At 42.6% G+C, this 17,659-nt stretch overlaps 1 protein-coding gene across 2 annotated transcripts in view; it reads right to left on the bottom strand.

The window, feature by feature from the left end:
* Positions 1 to 4,840: 4,840 nt before the first annotated feature.
* LOC119825416 (limbic system associated membrane protein) overlaps positions 4,841 to 17,659 on the bottom strand; it is a 619,673-nt gene continuing 606,854 nt past the window's right edge. The window contains exons 8-9 of one of the 2 annotated variants that reach the window (XM_038346259.1): positions 10,825 to 10,857; positions 4,841 to 4,938 (exon numbers count right to left, since the gene is read on the bottom strand). In XM_038346259.1, the coding sequence (XP_038202187.1) occupies positions 4,841 to 4,938; positions 10,825 to 10,857 (131 nt within the window). The remainder of the gene's footprint in view (positions 4,939 to 10,824; positions 10,858 to 17,659) is intronic. The other variant, XM_038346260.1, reaches the window with a different exon arrangement.

The raw sequence follows: 17,659 nt of genomic DNA, 5'->3' as shown, positions 1-17,659 counted from the left end.
GTGATTCTGGCAAAGCTATTTAACTAAAGATACAATAAAATATATATTGGCTGACAAGAAACCAATAACCTGGGACACAGAAGCCCTTCACACCCCATTCCTCTTTCTTCCAGTTTGCCTAGGGTTTGTTGGGTCAAGCTAAAGAGCTAAGGAGAACCATTTGTGCTTGGCTGGATCTGCCTTTAAGTGTTCTGGGTGTCTACTTCCTTTGGCAAAGACAACCATGTTTGGAACTTCAGGTTTTCTACTTGACGTTTGACCTGTAAAAAGCTTTAGGTTTTCTTCTTGTTATTTGATTTCCTTTTCTTTAAGATTTATAGGTTTAGCTGAACTTGGGCTCTGCATGGAAAATGAAGTTTACATAGTTTATATTATGTATATAAACCAGTGATTTACATTGATTTATACATGATTGGTGCCTAATTTATTAATCAGCACAGTATGCAAATGCGCTGACGAGAAATCAGGATTTTAAAATAAGTTTTCTCCAATATCCATAAACATTTCGCTGACATGAATGTTAAGCTAAACCTAAACCTAATATTAACACCGGCAGCCTTGCCAAGAGGAAAACGATATACATTGTGGGCAAAACCAAATTCTTTCTTGAGGTTCAGTTGGTGACCTTTGGCCAGCACAGCTAAATGCAAATGAGAATGGTTTACTTTTCCCCCCTCTGGTATGCACGCAGATGTGAACTTCATTTTGCCTCTAGTGAGTTATTTACAGATATGATGTCAACCATAATGGGGAATTTACGTCACTTGGGCAGACTAAGGCTCTGGAAGAGAAACATTGGAAGTACTTAAGCAAGAAAGAGACTTCCTGAAGTGGGTTTGTGTTTCTTAACTTGGGGTCTATCTCACAATTTTTTTTATGGTATGTTTATTTGTCTTCAGATTTTTTGATATCTTTTTTGGGTCAGATGTAACATTGCACTTATATTGTTATAAACTGGCAGTTTGCAGGGGAACCAGGACTAAATCCCAGCTGAGAATTAATTAAGATGGAAGAAAAACATGATGACATAGTTAATCCTAAAGCATTGGGTCTCATAGGCAAATTTCTTTTAAACAAATAGCAACAAGGTTGGCAAAAGGGGACCTGTGTCTTCAAATGAAGCATAGCTCTTTTTTTAAGTAAATCAAATTCTCTCTTCTTTTTAAGTTTAAACCATTGATCTATTTTTCTTATAATACATACATGATTGTAAATATATCACTTGTAAAGATAAGATTTAAAGCAATAATACACACATATATTATTATTTTGAACCAAAAAATCCAAAGCCTATAAGGAACAAAATGAAAAATTTAGGGAGACTAGCCAGTAGAAGCTGTCACACCGTAGTCAACTCGAGGAGGACCCTGTGACTAGGCTGAGAAGTAAAAACTCAAAGCAGTTACATGCTTAGATGTTTTCTTTCTGTAGGCAGAGGAGGTAAAGTCCATCTCTGGAGGAGAAACGCGCCTTTGTTTCTGTCCTCCAAGAACGTGAAAATCACGAGTTTTGTTACAAGGTCTCTTTGAATAGCCCCAGTTTCCTATGGAGTTAAAGGGGAAAAAATGTCCATGGTGAGGGGACAAAATGTCTGTCTGACTTGGAAGAGAAGACGAGAGCCAAGCGGAAAGTCCTTCTGAGCAGGAAACACATCTGTTTTCCCATAAGCGGTCATTCTTTTTGGATAAGGCTGTTTTGCAAGAACAGTGTCCCTTCCACTAGGCAAAGTGGTTTTGATCAACAACTGCGCAGAGAATAAGTAATTTTGCCGTTGTTGAGCTCTAGCCTAGTTCTCCTTTATTGAGGCCTGTCCTGGGACAAGGTCATTTCTGCTTTTTGAACTGAAATACGAGGCTAAGGACTTTGTTTTGTAAATGGCGCAAGTTCACTTTTCATACAAAGCGTATGAAATACACGAGTGGTCCCAACTAATGGATGAATTCCACTCCTTGATACTTATTATTCTCAATCGCTTGTTTGCTTCTTCAGGAATTTGAGTGCCGACCAGTGAGATCATTGGAGAGATTTATAGCAATGGGATTACTTTACTGTTGAATGTATGGCATCTTGGTGTAGGTTCTCTGACCCTATAGTGATTCTAATCTTGCTTCAAAGAATATTGTCCTCAGTTCTCCATATGACTTAGCAATACTGCCAAACTTATGTGGTATATAACACCCAGGTTTTCTCCACAGGAAGGAGAAAAATTTAAAACTCTCAGATTCTGCTGGAGATATGAGTAAACATCACATTTAAAAAGTATCTTTAGCTGTTTCCTCTATGGTCCTTTATAATAAAACAAACAAAAAAATGGTATAGATAAGAATAGGGAGTCTTTCCAAAGGAGAGGCTCCTGCCACAGAACCAAGAACTTGTCCTTCTAAGATGATGGGGACACTGAACTCCAGGTGTATGGTTAAAGCCTGTGAGATGTTACAGCTATCTATTTCTGAAACTAATCCTAAACAATGCTGAATTAGCTCCGTCCTTCCTTCTATCTAGACTATGCACACCTCTAAGATATTACCTGATGATGTGGATGCCTCTTTAGTGTGGGAAGCATGTATCCTTCAGTTCTTCCCTGGACCAGACTGCTAGAGCCATCCTTGATTGCCACTATGTCATATTGGAATATAACACATCTTCTCTGTGTTGTAATAGCTAAATTCTTAGGTAAGAATTAATATCCTACCTCTTGATCATCCATAAATCCCCTTACCCATCCTAAGCTCTGTCTGCCATCTGTCTCATGTCACAGCTGCCAATCCACAAAGAGAAGACGTGACAGGTTTATAAAGTAAATGGATGTAATTCCTTAGAAGAAATATAAAATACTGCTCAAATTCCTTTCATTCTTCCTTCATCCCTCCCTCCTTCCTTCCCTTTCTTCTTTCCATTCTTCCTTCTTTCCTTCTCTTCCTTTTGTATCAATGTGACAGCCATTTCAAATGTTAGAAAACTTGTGAGCTACTATTTGGCTCTGTGAGATAACACATTATGGCCTCAACACGAATCCTCCATCCTTTCCTAAGGTGAATTACTTTGGATGTCTCTATAGTCTAAAGGAACATGGTGGATGGTTTCCTATCAAAGATGCCCACGTACAGAGGCAGCCTTTCCTGGAAGACTTCCCCTCGGAAAACAGTCTTGGTAAAGTGCTGAGCTTTGGGATGTTTACACAACTTCTGCCTGAATTCATCACAAGTTGCTCAGACCTGACGGTTAAGCAATTAGCTCAGGTTTCATTGTTAGTGTCACAGTGGCTGTCACAGATGTAAGTCTAAACAGAGTAGAGAAGGTGGATGCAATCTGCATCCGAGTGGCCTGCCTGTCAAACACGAAATAGCCCCCATGGGCAATGGTGCTATACACATCATCAATGGAGCAGAAACCTAATAAAGCTTTAGTCTAGAACTCAAGAATGATGGTCTGCAAGGGAGAACAAAGCCTGGAATCCCTATTTTGTGATGGCCAGTACTTTGCCTTAGAGGTGTGGCAGGTCCTGCTTTCCATGCCTCCCTTACAATCTTTCATCTGCTTAGGGGAATTATGTATGGGGCAAGCACTGTGTTATATGAAGTTTACTGAGGGACTAAGCAGGCCTGCATAGGATCTCCATGGCCTCCTCTTTCCCTTGTTTCTGGAGACCTGCTCAATGTATGTCACTCATCTCTTCAGTGGGCTCAGCCTCGATAAAGCTAGGAAATGCATGAACCCCCCAGGCTTATAAAACAAGAACCATCTTCTCCTAGGTCATGCCATCCAGGCCACGGGTCTGTTCCCAGTCTGCTCACCCTGTCGATAGTAGGCACTTTCATTTACAGTGATATTCTGAGTGACTCCTGACTGGGTTTTGAAAATGGGACTAGGAGGGGTATGGGGTCCTGCCCACAGAAGGAGCACAGCTTGGTTCGAATGCGCACTGATGTCATGTGACAACCATGAAGCGGGGGAGGGATTCTGCTCCTTGCCTCCCACCCAGCCACCTCCCCCAGCAACTTGTTACAGCCGCATCTCACAATTACAATGAAGGACAGTATCTACAGCACAATGAGTCTATGTACACATGGACCATTCCCTTGGCATGCTTTAGAGAGAGACACATACACGCTCACACACATGTACACCTATGTGAGAGCGAAGAGACTGGAGCACACACGCGCACAGTGGAGAAAATGAAAATGGCACTTCCTAGCATTTGCGGCCTGATTGGGTTGCTGGGGCAGAGAGAGGGGGGTAGAGAAAAAGGGGGTATTTGGAATGGGTGTGGTGGAGGACAGAACACACTGGAGGGAAAGGGGATGTTCTCAAAAAGTTAGAGAGATGGTAGAGGCAGGGGAGCTGGGAAAGGCTCTACATAGGTTTCCTTTGATAGTCCAAAATGGCTACACATCAGCTCAAATGAAAAACAGAAAAAAAATATGGAAATATAAACACCAAAGGCAAGACCTTCTTTTTTCCCCACAGATGAAAATGGATGAAGGAAGGATAAAGTGTGTGGGGAGTCAATATCCATCTGGTACTTCTTGAATAGTCTCATTTGTACAACGTCAGACATGTTTAGCATGGCGGAACCTTAACACAGCAATCGTTTGCTGAGAAGACAGACACATATTCCGGTAGAGGCTTTCCCACCCTAAATTATACTCAAATTTTATTGATGTATCGTAAAGTTGCTTTTAGTGTTGTATTTTCTTCATTTTCATATCCCCTCCATTTATAAACACACAAACTTGTGAAATAATAGTCTCCCTCCATTTTGCACTCTTTCTCTCTCTCTCTGTATCTGTGTGACGCACTTTTGTGTGTTTTTGTAATTATTTTTTAAATTTTTATTCTATTAACATTTGCTGAGAAGGCAGAGCAGAGATGCTGCCAGCAGCCACAGTGGTACGGCCAGACTGATGGATCCGTTGATTCCTCTCACCGACCCAGGTCCTGCAGAGCAAAAGAGAGAGAGAGAGAGAGACAGGATAAGCACCTTCTGCCAGCTCCACTTGACAGCTGACTAAAGCTGGCATCAGAGGCAAGGCGTGGCCAGGCACTGATGTCTAGCTGTCTGTCCTCATGATGTCTCCCACCTTCTAATCCCCATCCTCTCTGGGGTACAAGGATGCGAAGGTGGCTAGTTTATTTTGAATATGAAATGACTCCTGCTTGAGAAGATGCTAACGTGCCTGTCACGACGCTGTTGAGCCACCTTCCTCTCCCATGGTCTCCACACAATGACTGTGGAGCTGATACTGATTAAGATTGCAAACAGGTGGTGTGGCTTCTCCAGGACCCAACTGAGGCTCTCCCTGCAGACTCATCATAGCAGCTCCATCAATCTCAGATGGGATCAGTCATCGGTCTCCGACTTCTTTTTCACAGGGAATAGGCAGGATTATTTATTCTTTTACATGGGGGTAACTATTACAAAGTAGTGTTTAAGCACGGATGGTACCTTAGCAAGATAAAAAGCAAGCAAACAAACAAAACACCCGAGTCTTATGAAGAAGTGGAGCTCATCCTGCCCTAAGTTATCACTTTAGAAATTGAGAACAAAAGCAAAGATAAGAAAGCCAACCTAATTGATGGGGCTCGGCAGCAGGTCCAGACCCGGGGCAGCCGAGGATGGACCTGACCTGGGGCTGATCCTGGGGTGTCATTCTGGGTCACTCGCATGACCAGTGGGAATGGGATGTGGGTTTGGGTCTGAGGGGGAAGTGGAGGGAGAGTGAGGGAATGAAGATCCGTGGAGTACCGCTGAGGTAAAGGTTGTGAGTCTGACTTACAGCCCATTATGTACACTTCTGGTTCTGTTTCCTCATTCTGTGTAGCTGTGGTCATAGTTCATTGAAAGGAAAAATTTAAAAAGAAGAACGTTTTTTTTTTCTCTCACTGAAGAGACTTTGATTTTAAGGCTATATGCTTAGACGATGAGACTCAACATAGAAACTGACCTGACTGTTATTATGGGCCACTTTGAAATCTTATGGGTACATATGCAGGGTCCGGGTGAGTGGGCGTGCATGGGTGTGTAAAACTGATGGCGTGCCTCTACAATGGGAATGACTTTTCACCAGGCTGGTTAAAATGGATCAAATTTAGGGCGGGTAACAGGGAAAAAATACTGAATTCAAGAAGGGACTCCCAATCTATGTTCCATGTTAAATGGCAAAAACAATGATAAGAATAAATTAAAATCAATACAGAGCTTCACAATACCATAATGTATTGTGATGCACATTTTGTAAATAAAACTATAACTATGAATGCACAGTGGTGTGCTTACTGTAACCAGAAGCTGTTTTACAGTGAGATATCAAAGTAACAGAGATATCACATCCACAGTACACATGGGCACAGCTCATCGGGAGCAAGGCTGAATATTTAGCCTTGGTGTCTAATTCTAGGGTCTTGGTTGCCACCACATGGTGAATTTCAACAGGCAAGAACAGCCGTGTGTGTGTTGGTCAAACCTTTGGTGAGTGAAATTCAGACTGGTTAAAACAATGGTTAGTTCAGACAAAAACTACAAGAAGATGGAGACAGTATCAGAGAGAGGGGGGAGAGGGAGAGAGTGATAAGATATTTTGGCTAGAGCTTTACAGAACATTGCTTAATATGAAAATAGGAACATATGCAAACTTCAAGGCTTTCAATTATGCAAAATGAGCTTTGTCTGGTATAAAGCCATGGGAACAGAATTAAAAAGTTAAATATCCATCATCTCTAGTCAAACAACTTATTCTGAGATTTCCTGAATGTCTATGCTATCATATTAATAAGAGACACTTTGACCACCTTCAGGTTCAGTCTCATGGGACTGAGGCTTGAAGCACCTCTGGTGTCCAAGTGTTCTGAGACTTCATACAGTGTCTGTTCTGACCTCCTCCTGTCCTCTACCAAGCTGCCTAGATGCTTGGGACTGTCAAACTCCCAGGGCTTCTGTCCCAGTAGCGAGTTTGCCTCCTGTATCTTTTTAGTGGCTGTCTCTATATTAGGCGTTTGAGTTTCCAGGCACGTGTGTCTATTAATGTACCAGCAAGGTTTCTAGCATAGAGAAAAGCTATACAAAAATTAAGGTCTTATATGCCAAAATGACTTTTGTTTTGAAATCGATTCTCAAAAAAAAAAAAAAAGAACACAATTTGCTTTCTTCTGTGGTCTCATTTTTAGTGCCAGGATGGGCTACTTTTTCTTTCTGACATCTGAGAAGTGAGTAATATCTAATGACAGCTAAGGAAACTGGTCTTATCATCTTATTCAAGAGGTAGGAAATATTTAAGACAGCAAATGTTCTATTATCTAAAAGCATAATATATTCCTAGCAAGCTAGATAAAGATGCTAAAGACGACATTCTTCTTAATTCATTTGCATGCCTGGCTGTGTGTTATCTATAGTCTGCCCATCCATACACACACATGGGCAACCTTATATGCTGTATAGATACTTATTTGTAGTTGTATAATACATGTATATATTATTGGTCTTTTGGAATGCATAATACAAAATTAACCTTTGTTTTTGTATGTTGTTCTGCTGTTATAAAAATTCATGCTATAAATGTCAATAATTTTCAATTGTATTCTTGATAGCCTTATTACACATCTGAAATGCATTACGTACATCTGGTAAAGATACTTTTGCCTGTATCAATTATTATTTATTAAGTTCTCTCATGAAGATATTTAATGCACATATGTGGCTTCTTCTTGTCACAATTGATTTTTGAGAGTAAATGAGCAGAATCGGAGAAGACCGTAGACGGGCAATAGTTGAAGAATTATCAAAGTTAGGTAAGCAATTATAAATGCATGTGACTACATAGGAGACTACTCCAGTTTGTGTCTAGTACAGGGAAGAACAATCCACAAAATCATTAATTATGTTTTCGTTCATAGTTACAAAATTCTGCTTATTTGTTGATATGCAAATGGTAAATTTTAGTTCCTGTACCAGATGGCTGTGCTCAGCAACCGCTTTCGCATAGTGACAGATACAACGAAGGCACAAGTTTGAAAACATAACTTTGTCTTACGAATAGATAGGCAAATAGGAACCCGAAAGCTTGTCCCGTGGCTGTCACATCACAGACCACGATCACATCATGATATTTAACCATATCCTATATGGTCTCTGTAGGACTTGGGAAATACTCATTATAGTATTCACAGGGCAAAAAATTTTGCCTTCAGAAATAAACGAAATACCAACCCAAATCAAAGATGTTTATGAATTAGATCAGGTTTAAAGAAAACCCAAACCGTTTTATCTACTTATTGTGTGTGTGTACGTCAGTGTATGCTTGCACGTCATGATGTCTGTGGCCAGAGGACGACTAATGGTAGCCATTCTCCCCTTCGCTGATGTGGGTCCCAGGGACCAAACTCAGGTCCTTGGGCTTGGTAGCAGGTGACTTTACCCACTGAACCACCGAGCCTGTATGACTTGGGGACTTTTAGATTTACTAGTAAGAGACAAACTTCAGGTGTAGTGAAAAATTAAATCAAGGTCATCCCGCAGGGGATGCTAGACTATACGAAGGTAAATACGAGAGTTCACCTTGTTGTGACCATGTTTATAAAAGGAAAAAAACCTGTAATTTACTGCAAAGCTTATTAAACATCCTAAAATGGAAGAATATGAGAAAGTTTTGGGCAAGATTCTCTGCTGCTGATCTGATGTAGGATTCTGAGCTCATTGCTTTGCTTTTCTTCAAATGCCTGTTTTGGGGAGGCTTTATAATTCGCAGACCAATGTTGCTGCCTTTGGTTTTTTCCACTGTGACTGGTTTTATTCCAAGTCATCTTTAACCATGTCAGCCGCGATCCCTGGCTGTCCATTACAGCCAGTAAGAAATCGGAGTTAGTCTTAGGTTGTATTTCAATTATACAAAAAGAGAAAAAAAAATTGCCTTGGAATTGTCGAAGGATGATGGAATGACTAAAAATAAAGCAAAAATCTTAGCAATTTATGAAAAAAAAAAAGATGCTGGATAGCAGAGGCCCACAGTCTGTAGAATCTCCAAAACAGAAGTTCGGTGTGATCTACAAGGCCTGCGCAAAGCACTTCCCTGGCCTGGGAAGCCATGTTGAAGGCCAGTGTGATAGCATTGACTCTGGTGCCACCTTCTGTCCATTTACTGCTAGTTCAGTTTCCCCTGCATGGTTGAATTTGGGATTGAAGCCTGTAATCCACAGGACTGAAGCAGATGAGAGGAAAGAGAGCACCGGTTTTGAATACTAAACCTTAAACACAGACTTTCCTGTATTTACTCTCTGTCTTTACCCTCTAGAAAGTGAGATTTTTGTCAGCCGGAGCTGTCTTGTAATACAGCTAGGAGCAACAAGTCTTTCTCCTCAAGGCAGGTGTGTTGGAACATGGCTGGAGCCTAGTACTTGGGAAGTGGAGGCAGGAGGGCAAGGAGATTATGATCTGCTTGGTAATACTAGTTTAAGGACATCCTGGAATGCATTAGCCCCCCCCCCCATACACACAAAGGAAGACCAAAGTGAAACAAACAAACCCCAAACCAGAAAACAATATGAAGCACTTTCTGCACACCATTTATGAAAAATTTAGTTACTACTTGCAGTCACACTGGTAGCTTATCATGATGATATTTGAATAAAAAGCTATATCTTATTCATCATCCACATCAAAGTCCAGACGTTTCATGTGTGCTACTGGGGAAATTAATGGATATTTTGTGATTCTATTAAAAAAAGATAAAGGGCTAAAGAAGCCATTAATATTTTATGCCTTCTTGTCTCAACAAGTCCTGACTTAAGAGTGTACTTTTGGCTACTTCCTATCTGCTAGATAGTGACGGCCTGCAAAGACAACCCACCAACAGGATACTGATCTATGCAACTATAAAACCTCTCTGGCTTTTGGATGCTAGGGGACATAAATCCCCAAAGAATATGTTTTTATTATTGGTGATGATCAGGGTTGTCTCGTTCCTTTCGTGACTCAGAAAGAATGTGGTTTTCCTAATGACCACTGACAGTTAATGGATTACCCCTGGAATTTGAAGGAATGTGCCATCTGGACTCACCACTGCTTCCTTTGTGTTTGGCTGGAGCTAGACAACGTGAGGTTGATCTAGTGGGTGTAGAAGGTGGACAAGTCGGAAGTTGTTGCTGCTTGCATTTTTAGGGTTCATTTAATAAAGCATTGACAGGTCTGCCCTGTCTCTGTAAAGATAATAAGTACGTAGCTTATGTGCCACATGGCAGGCAGGAGTACCCAGAAACCATGACGCGACATCTTTTAGGGAACCGACAGCCCAGGTAGGCTGCAGCAAGCAAGACTTTAAGGAGTGCAGAGAGAGAACTGAAGCAGGGTGGAAATGTGAACCGCTCCCATGCCTCATCTCACGAGTTGCCGCTTAGCTGTTAGGTTCAAAGGAGGTGTCAGAGTCCAGCCATACATTTGCTTGACCAATCAGCAAGCAAGTGTAAAATCCTGAGAGTACTGCCACTGGGTAACGACCATTGTACAAAGTGAGGTCTGTGGGATTAACCGTGGACACTTAAGATGAAGCACATAGGGGATGGGGGAGAGGACAGGAGGGGTCAGAAGAACTTGGCTTATTCCAGGGATTTAGAGTAAGTCACTGTCAAAAGCACTCCAGGGGCCGTGGGTCAGGTGGACAGTTCCTTGTTAATAAGAAAGTTCACAGTCTGGGAAAAATATTGTTAACTGCGTTACTGGAATCTGTTATCACAAATCACAAGGCTAAAGCAAACTCAAGTGCATCAGACCACACTATATTGCTGTGGAATCTTAACTAATGATGTCTAGAAGGTGGTTATAAATCGGAGCCATACCTTTTTGCTTGAAGTGCACGGTGGTACCAATTTCTACAAAAGAAACATTTAGCAAAACAAAAACAAATAAAAATCTTTATCAACTGAGAATGAACAATGGGGGTAGGTTTCTCACCCTCCATCCACTAAGGGACAATGAGAGCAAGGCAGGCTGGGGACAGGACGGCGGCCGGAAAGGTTGACAGAGGCTGAGTGACAGACGAATGGAAAGAAAGCTTTCTAAGACCAAGTGAGCAATTTAGGAGTCACAAAGAATGAGTGGCACCTGCGGATCCTCCATGCTGTGCATACAGGCAAGTACAAGGACTCCAGCATGGGGTGTGAGTGTAGTCTAGACTGCAGTGTATGCAACCGTAGAATGTGTCTGACCCCCGGCCCTACCCTGCCATTTTGCCCCCATGCACACTGATTGACCCCTCACTCCGTATCTAACAGGCAAGTCCACTCCAACCTCAAGGCCATTCCAACCTCAAAGCTCACAGTTGCTGTGTCATTGACTAAAGACGTTCTCCTAGATGCCTCTGCTGCTGGCTCAGTCGCTCTAGACACATGGCTGTCGAAACGTCACCAACACAAGGAGGGCTGCCCTGGCACTTTCTCAAAGCCAGTACCCGTTCCTTTCCTGAGCCTCAGTCTGAGCAACACTCAGCCCCTCCCGGCATGACATCACTCACTTGCTGATAGTGTGTCTCCTCCCTAAAACGCACACCCTCTGAGGGCGTCCACAGGGCACGGCCCACTAACCATTGAGTCTAGCTCTCAGTGCAGACCATGAGATATAGAAAGTTTCAGCAAACATCCATTGACTGTGTTAATAAGTGTCAAGGTTGAATGAGATCAGGCTGGTTAAATAACATCTGTGGGGTACCCTTTCCTATTTTAGGAATGACTAAATGATTGATTCGATGTGGAAGCCCACACTGGCTGTGAAATTCAGATTTTTGTTTATCCTCTGTAACCATCAGGATCCAGACCTGCATTCCTCAGTAACACAAGCGAGCCGAAAATGGAAAATGGCGATGCCTTTCGCACAAACATCTGTCATCTTATAGTTCTGCTTCCAATTATTCTTGGGTTTTGTGGCCTCGAAGGTAAAGACCCAATCCATAGCTTGTTGTCTGTGGCTCTCCTTGCCACCCCTGCCTGTCTAGTCTCATAAATATCCATCACATCACTGGCTCTTCTTCATGTTCCTGAAACCACACTTCCTCCTCCAGGGTACTATGGTGTCTGCAGTAGGGTCTCCATCACCTTTCAGAATGGGATTGTCACATTCAGAAAGGAGACTTTCTTGGTCTCTTTGAGGTCACCGGTTTTATTATTTCCTACCACGCTCATCTCGGTATCAATTTCCAAAGTGTCTGATGCTTCGATTAACGCCAGCCACCTCACTCTGAGTATACAATGTTCCAAAACCCCAAATCCAGAATCACTGAAACATGAGACAAGCAGACATGTGCCCCAAATGCTTCTGCCCCAGATAAACAGGGAGCCCAATTTAGCGCCTAAGGCTCAGCTCTTTGAAACCAGGCCTGCAAAGTCACCAGGGCTCAGGACAACCTCCGGATCGCCTCTCTTGATTTTTCATCTGTCTACCCAAAGCAGTTAAGAGGAGAAGTCCCCAAGTGCAATAACCTTTTTCAGCATCATCGTGGCAGTCATAAAGAAGAGCACGGTTATCCCACGGTCAGGAGCTGTGGCTCATCACTAGCAACGCTAAGGCCAGCCAACCTATGTCCCTATGTAGGTGAGGTGGTTTCTCTGTGCTGGTCCATCCCAGAGGGAATCACTCTGAATGTTCTCTTGTGTTGTGATGGTTGGTACTGTTCAGAGCACACTTCTGAGGATGTGTAGGACCACCAGAGCCTCTCCGAACCTTTTATATCTTTAGACAGTCCAATCAACAAAGGCACCATACTGTACGTTCATACAGAACCATGGAGTTCATTTCCTCCTGGGCGTCAGCTGTGATGCCGATCACCCAATGGATTCCAGACCCTAGAGTGGACCATCTTCCAGGGAAGAATTATGTGCTTTCCTTTTCTTTTCCTTTTTATATTGGCTTCACAGGTTCTGTGGGAAGAAGTTTAAGCAAATGTTTGGATGGGAAGGGGCAGTGACTCTGCTAAAGCTAGGAAATGTTTCTTAACCATTTAGGGCCCCAGCTTACATTTTCTACATGCGTTTGATGAATTCAGCACGTACCGGTCTATTCCCTGGATTAGATCAGCACCTGCACCCAGCACACAGTTGAATAAGAGTGGTCATTACCATCTTGTGCTAAAATCTTTCCCGAGAGGGTTATCAATGCAGTTTTTGTAGTGAAAGGAAGATATCCTGATCAAAAAGCTGTGAATGTGTGTACGCTAACAATATGATGAGCAGAACAGTAGGGGACCCCGGCACTTGGAACACAAAGAGGCCGGAGCTAATTAGGCAATATATTCTTTAGGACTCAATTGGTAATATGCTCGCAGGAACCTGTCACCGATACAGGCTTGGGTGAGAAGCTGTGTGTTCTGAATGAGAATGTTGGGGAACAATTCTCTCTTACTCTTCAAATGAAGTGGAAGAGTTTCAAGAAATACGTTGAAACACCACCAAATACTTTACTTTATGATGCAACTATGCAAAAATACTTGCATGTGTATGCAGTAGTGCTGTAAGGGTTTTTAAAAGACAAGTCAGTTGTCCAGTTACATTTTAGATACTCCTTCCTATTCGGGCAAGAAGTTGCTTTCTTTGTGAAATAGTCAAGATCTTTAAACTAACTTCTAGTTTTCTCTGTGAAAATGGAGTAGACTTGTGGTTTTTGTGAACTATCTCCTACTCACCCTTTTCGGGAACAGATAGTCTCTGTGAGGAAGAAAACATGATTTTGAGGTTGTTGGAAAACTTGGTTATGTGCTGCCATCTTGTGGTCAGACCAGGACATGTTCCTTGGTGCAGTCGGAAAACATTATTTTTTGTCCACCAGGTGGCAACAGTGAGCGAAATGACGTGTAGTTTCCCTCCTGTTGGAACTCCTGTGAAATGTCATTCTTTAAAAGGGGCGTTCCTATTACAGCAGACAAGTTTTTAATCTGATCCACACTGCCTGGAAATCATTCTTTCTGCTAGTGAAATATGCTCTTATGTTCTTGACCAATGCTGCATTGCCAGGGATACGGTATCTGCAAGGATTCTCTGAACACAACCACAGTCTCTGACTTTTACGTCTTTTGTGGAAATTTCTTCCTACATATTGATCTTGCTTCAGAAAATATATTAAATAAGCGAACATAGAGGTGTAGGTTAGAAGTATAAGCAAACACATCTGCCGTAAGGGTATGGACAAAACTCGGAGCGTGGGGATTCTAGCGTTGAGAATGTTCTAGACGGTCTCAGTGTTGTCAAATGCTGACTTTTTAACCTCTGAGGAGGGGGCAGAAGGAAAAGAATTTAACAGTAAGAAAAGCGAGTGCTTGGAAAATTTTGTTTATGCTGATTATGCTAACGTGCCTTTCATTTTTGACTTTCAGATGCTTTATAAGCAGCTGCATTAAAAAAAAAAACCCTGCATTCTCAAAAACTGAAGAGTCTCTCTCTGGGCGTGGACAAACATCGTCCTTTCGTTGTTGACAAGATGCTATTTCTCAAGCACCAAGTTCAGTGTGCGGACGTGTTTGCTAAACACCTCCATCCCAGTGAACACGTGAGCTAGTGAATGAACTCGCTTAGGGACCAGCCCAGCTAGGGATCTAGCTAGGAGAAATTGTAGTGAGAACCACAGTGCCTCAAGCCCTAAGCCAGGGTGTCACTGGGAGGTAAGTCATTTCAAGAGCCGTATCAAGAGGGGGCTCTGGCCTTTCACTCTGTGAGCTCTGTCTCCCTCTGTATTCTTTCTTCTCCCCTCCTCTGCCCTTTCTTCTTTCTCCCTCTCATCTCTTCTCCTAAAGTGAGGACTTGGAAATATTTCACTGGAAACTCGTTTCATGTTATCTAAGGGGACTTTCGTATCTTATCAGATGCAGAAAAGCCCTCACATGTGCTTCTTTGGGGTTCCATGGTGGGGGTAAGGGGCTGCGGGCCGGGATGAAACAGCAAGACTTTAAGGATCAGAAGTAGCGTTGCATAGCTTGGCTTTTAACCACAGCTCACCGGTCTCCATTCATCCCTGTTTACATGGAGGGGTGCGGGGCAGGCCTGGAGTTGACACTGTTTGTACAGTTGTTGTGATTCCAGGGCATTTCTTTGAACATAAGTATCTCATTGAGTACCCGATGCAGACATGTTGAATAAGAGAATAACATCCCTTATCTACGACACAACCCCTTCTGCGAGGCCGGTGTTCTGCTGCGTTTGTTACAGGTTTGAAAATTAACACATCGGTAGCTGACTTCATACACTTTTTGACAGTTTTTTTTTTCTGGGTCAGAGTTAATAATTTTCTGGGTAGAGTGTCCACAATGGATAAGAGTTTTGTCTTCCAGAGTTCCAGTGGCTTGAATGTTGTATGTAAGAGATGTGGTTTAAATCACTAAGACGGTCAATGAAAAAAGAAAAGGTGGGGGTGGTCAGGCGGTGGGGTGGTGAGAGGATGGAGGGAAGGGGGTGGGGGTGACTCCAACCTTGCCTCTCCTTCCCTTGCTGTCACTGAGATCTCAGAGAATAACATTTGCAAGGCTCCTCTGTAGAAACTGGTGGGGTTTTGTTCTTTGACATTTTATGTGTGCCGAGGTTTTGAAAAATAAAACCTTTATTATTATAGTGGCTTAAAAGAGGGACATTTTTATTAATTCAATTTTGAAAGCCACACTTTGGAAGTTATTAGTTTCTTCCTCATGGGCTTCTCTGCTCTACTCAGAGGCTTTAGGGATTAGCAGCTTCTACCTTCCAAGTATGATTATTTTTCCTTTTGTCAAAGAAAAAGATATGCCCTGTGATTCCTATTTGTATTGCTAGAGCTTTTGATTTCTTCCATGTATGATATTCAATTTGTTTAAATCTTAGTGCCTAATATTTCTAGAATATTGGTTTCCGGGAATCATGGGGAATCATTCTGGGTCTAGGCAAGAGAGGAAAAGGCCAAACATAAGGTAGCCTGAACCTTAGTGTTGAGGATCTTCCATTGCTTTCCTTGTTTGCTTACATTATTGCAGAAGATCCAACCCAGGGATCCCACCCTGGGTCTCACACAGGCCAGACAGGTGCCCGATAAGTGGGCTCTGCCCTCAGTCTGAGGTTGTGTGGGGGGAGTAGGTTAGAAAAGGGCAGCTGTTTCTGGGACTAAGAACCTGTATTGAAACACCTGAGATGCCCTACCATGCCATCAACATTTGAGATAGGAAGTCAGCAACACTTAGCTAGACTGCTCGAAATGGAATCTCGCATTTTCCTTTGGAGTAAGGCAAAGGTACTCTGTGTCCTTGACGGCCAGAAGAAAAGGACTGCAGCGGGATAGAGCAGGGGATAACGATACAGGCTTACCAAAGCAGTGTAATTCTAGACACAGTGAGTGAGTGAATAAACATGAACTGAAATTTAGATTGACCTCGTGCGTTCCAAGACGTGAACCAAAAGCCTTCGGGTCCTGTTTCATCTCATCAGTTGGCTTACCAAGCCACCACAAATCAAAGGTTCTATCATGGAGAGACGGCAAAAAGAACTTTAAAAAACGGAGATGACTTGATTGATTTATTTTACTTTTTAAAGTATGGAAGAGATAAGTCTCCAGAAGAGAAAAAATACCCATACTTCAGGATACAGGGAGAAAGTAGGTGTTTCTTGGTCTAACTGAGACTCTTACTGAGATTCCTGGAGGTAACAGGAGGGACCCCTTCAGTAAGACAAGCTTTCTGCCTACGCCTGGGGAGAGACCATGAACGTGCTGTGGTGGAAAACATGCTATAGTGGAAGGGCTAGATAGCCTGAGCTGCTTCTTACCCTACCTCTGCTCGAACCCTGAGCAAGACAGATGTTTCTCAGCCTTGGAGAAGCTGGGAAGTAGGGGAGACTCTAGAGCATGTGAACAATGTAGATATTTATTTATATTCTATCAACGTCGCTGTCTCGGAGGAAACAGATTGTATATGATCTTCATTTTCTTTTTTGTAGTCCCAGGATTTAAAAAAAAATCTCGTCAAAAGGAGATAGTGTTTTTACTTTAAAAATGTAAAACTATAGAGAACAAATCATGCGTTAAAAATATTTACAGGGTAATATGGAAACAGTGCAGTAGACGTTTCCCTAAAATATATACATATATGAGGGTGATCTAATAAAATCGCCAGATTAGTGGGGACACAGCCCCCAGATGGACATCTCTTGTCAACAAATAAAACTTTCAGTCCTGGGAATATCTTGCCTCTATCCAGTTGTTGGGCAGAGGGGTCCCATGGAACTTCCAAACACCCGGGAGTGTTACAAAGATCCTGCTGCTTTGCACAAACAGCTGACAACGCTGTGTTGTTGAAGACAGCACCTGCGCAGCTTGTGTTGTTGAAGACAGCACCTGCACAGCTTGTGTTGTTGAAGACAGCACCTGCGCAGCTTGTAACATGGAGAAGTCACACTGGTGCCTGCTTTAGCCTTTACCCCTTTGGGCTCGCATCTTTGGTACAGGGAGGAAAACCTTTGATCTATAATGGTGTCCTGCCCGCAAGATAAACTGGCGAGGTGGTGGCACCACGGTGGTAGCCAACCAATGTCTGGTTTGAATTAAGGTCCACTCAATGAGATAGAACCCATACCCACCACTGTGTGAGTGACCAAGAACCTGAAACTAGATAGCCCAGCGATGTAGGGTAAAAAAACTACTATAATAAAATGATTCCTAAGGACATTTTGTTATACT

Source organism: Arvicola amphibius, chromosome 10 (assembly GCF_903992535.2).
Source record: "Arvicola amphibius chromosome 10, mArvAmp1.2, whole genome shotgun sequence".
NCBI lineage: Eukaryota > Metazoa > Chordata > Mammalia > Rodentia > Cricetidae > Arvicola > Arvicola amphibius.
Note: the sequence above shows the minus strand (reverse complement) of the source record. Positions and strands in the feature narration are given on the sequence as shown.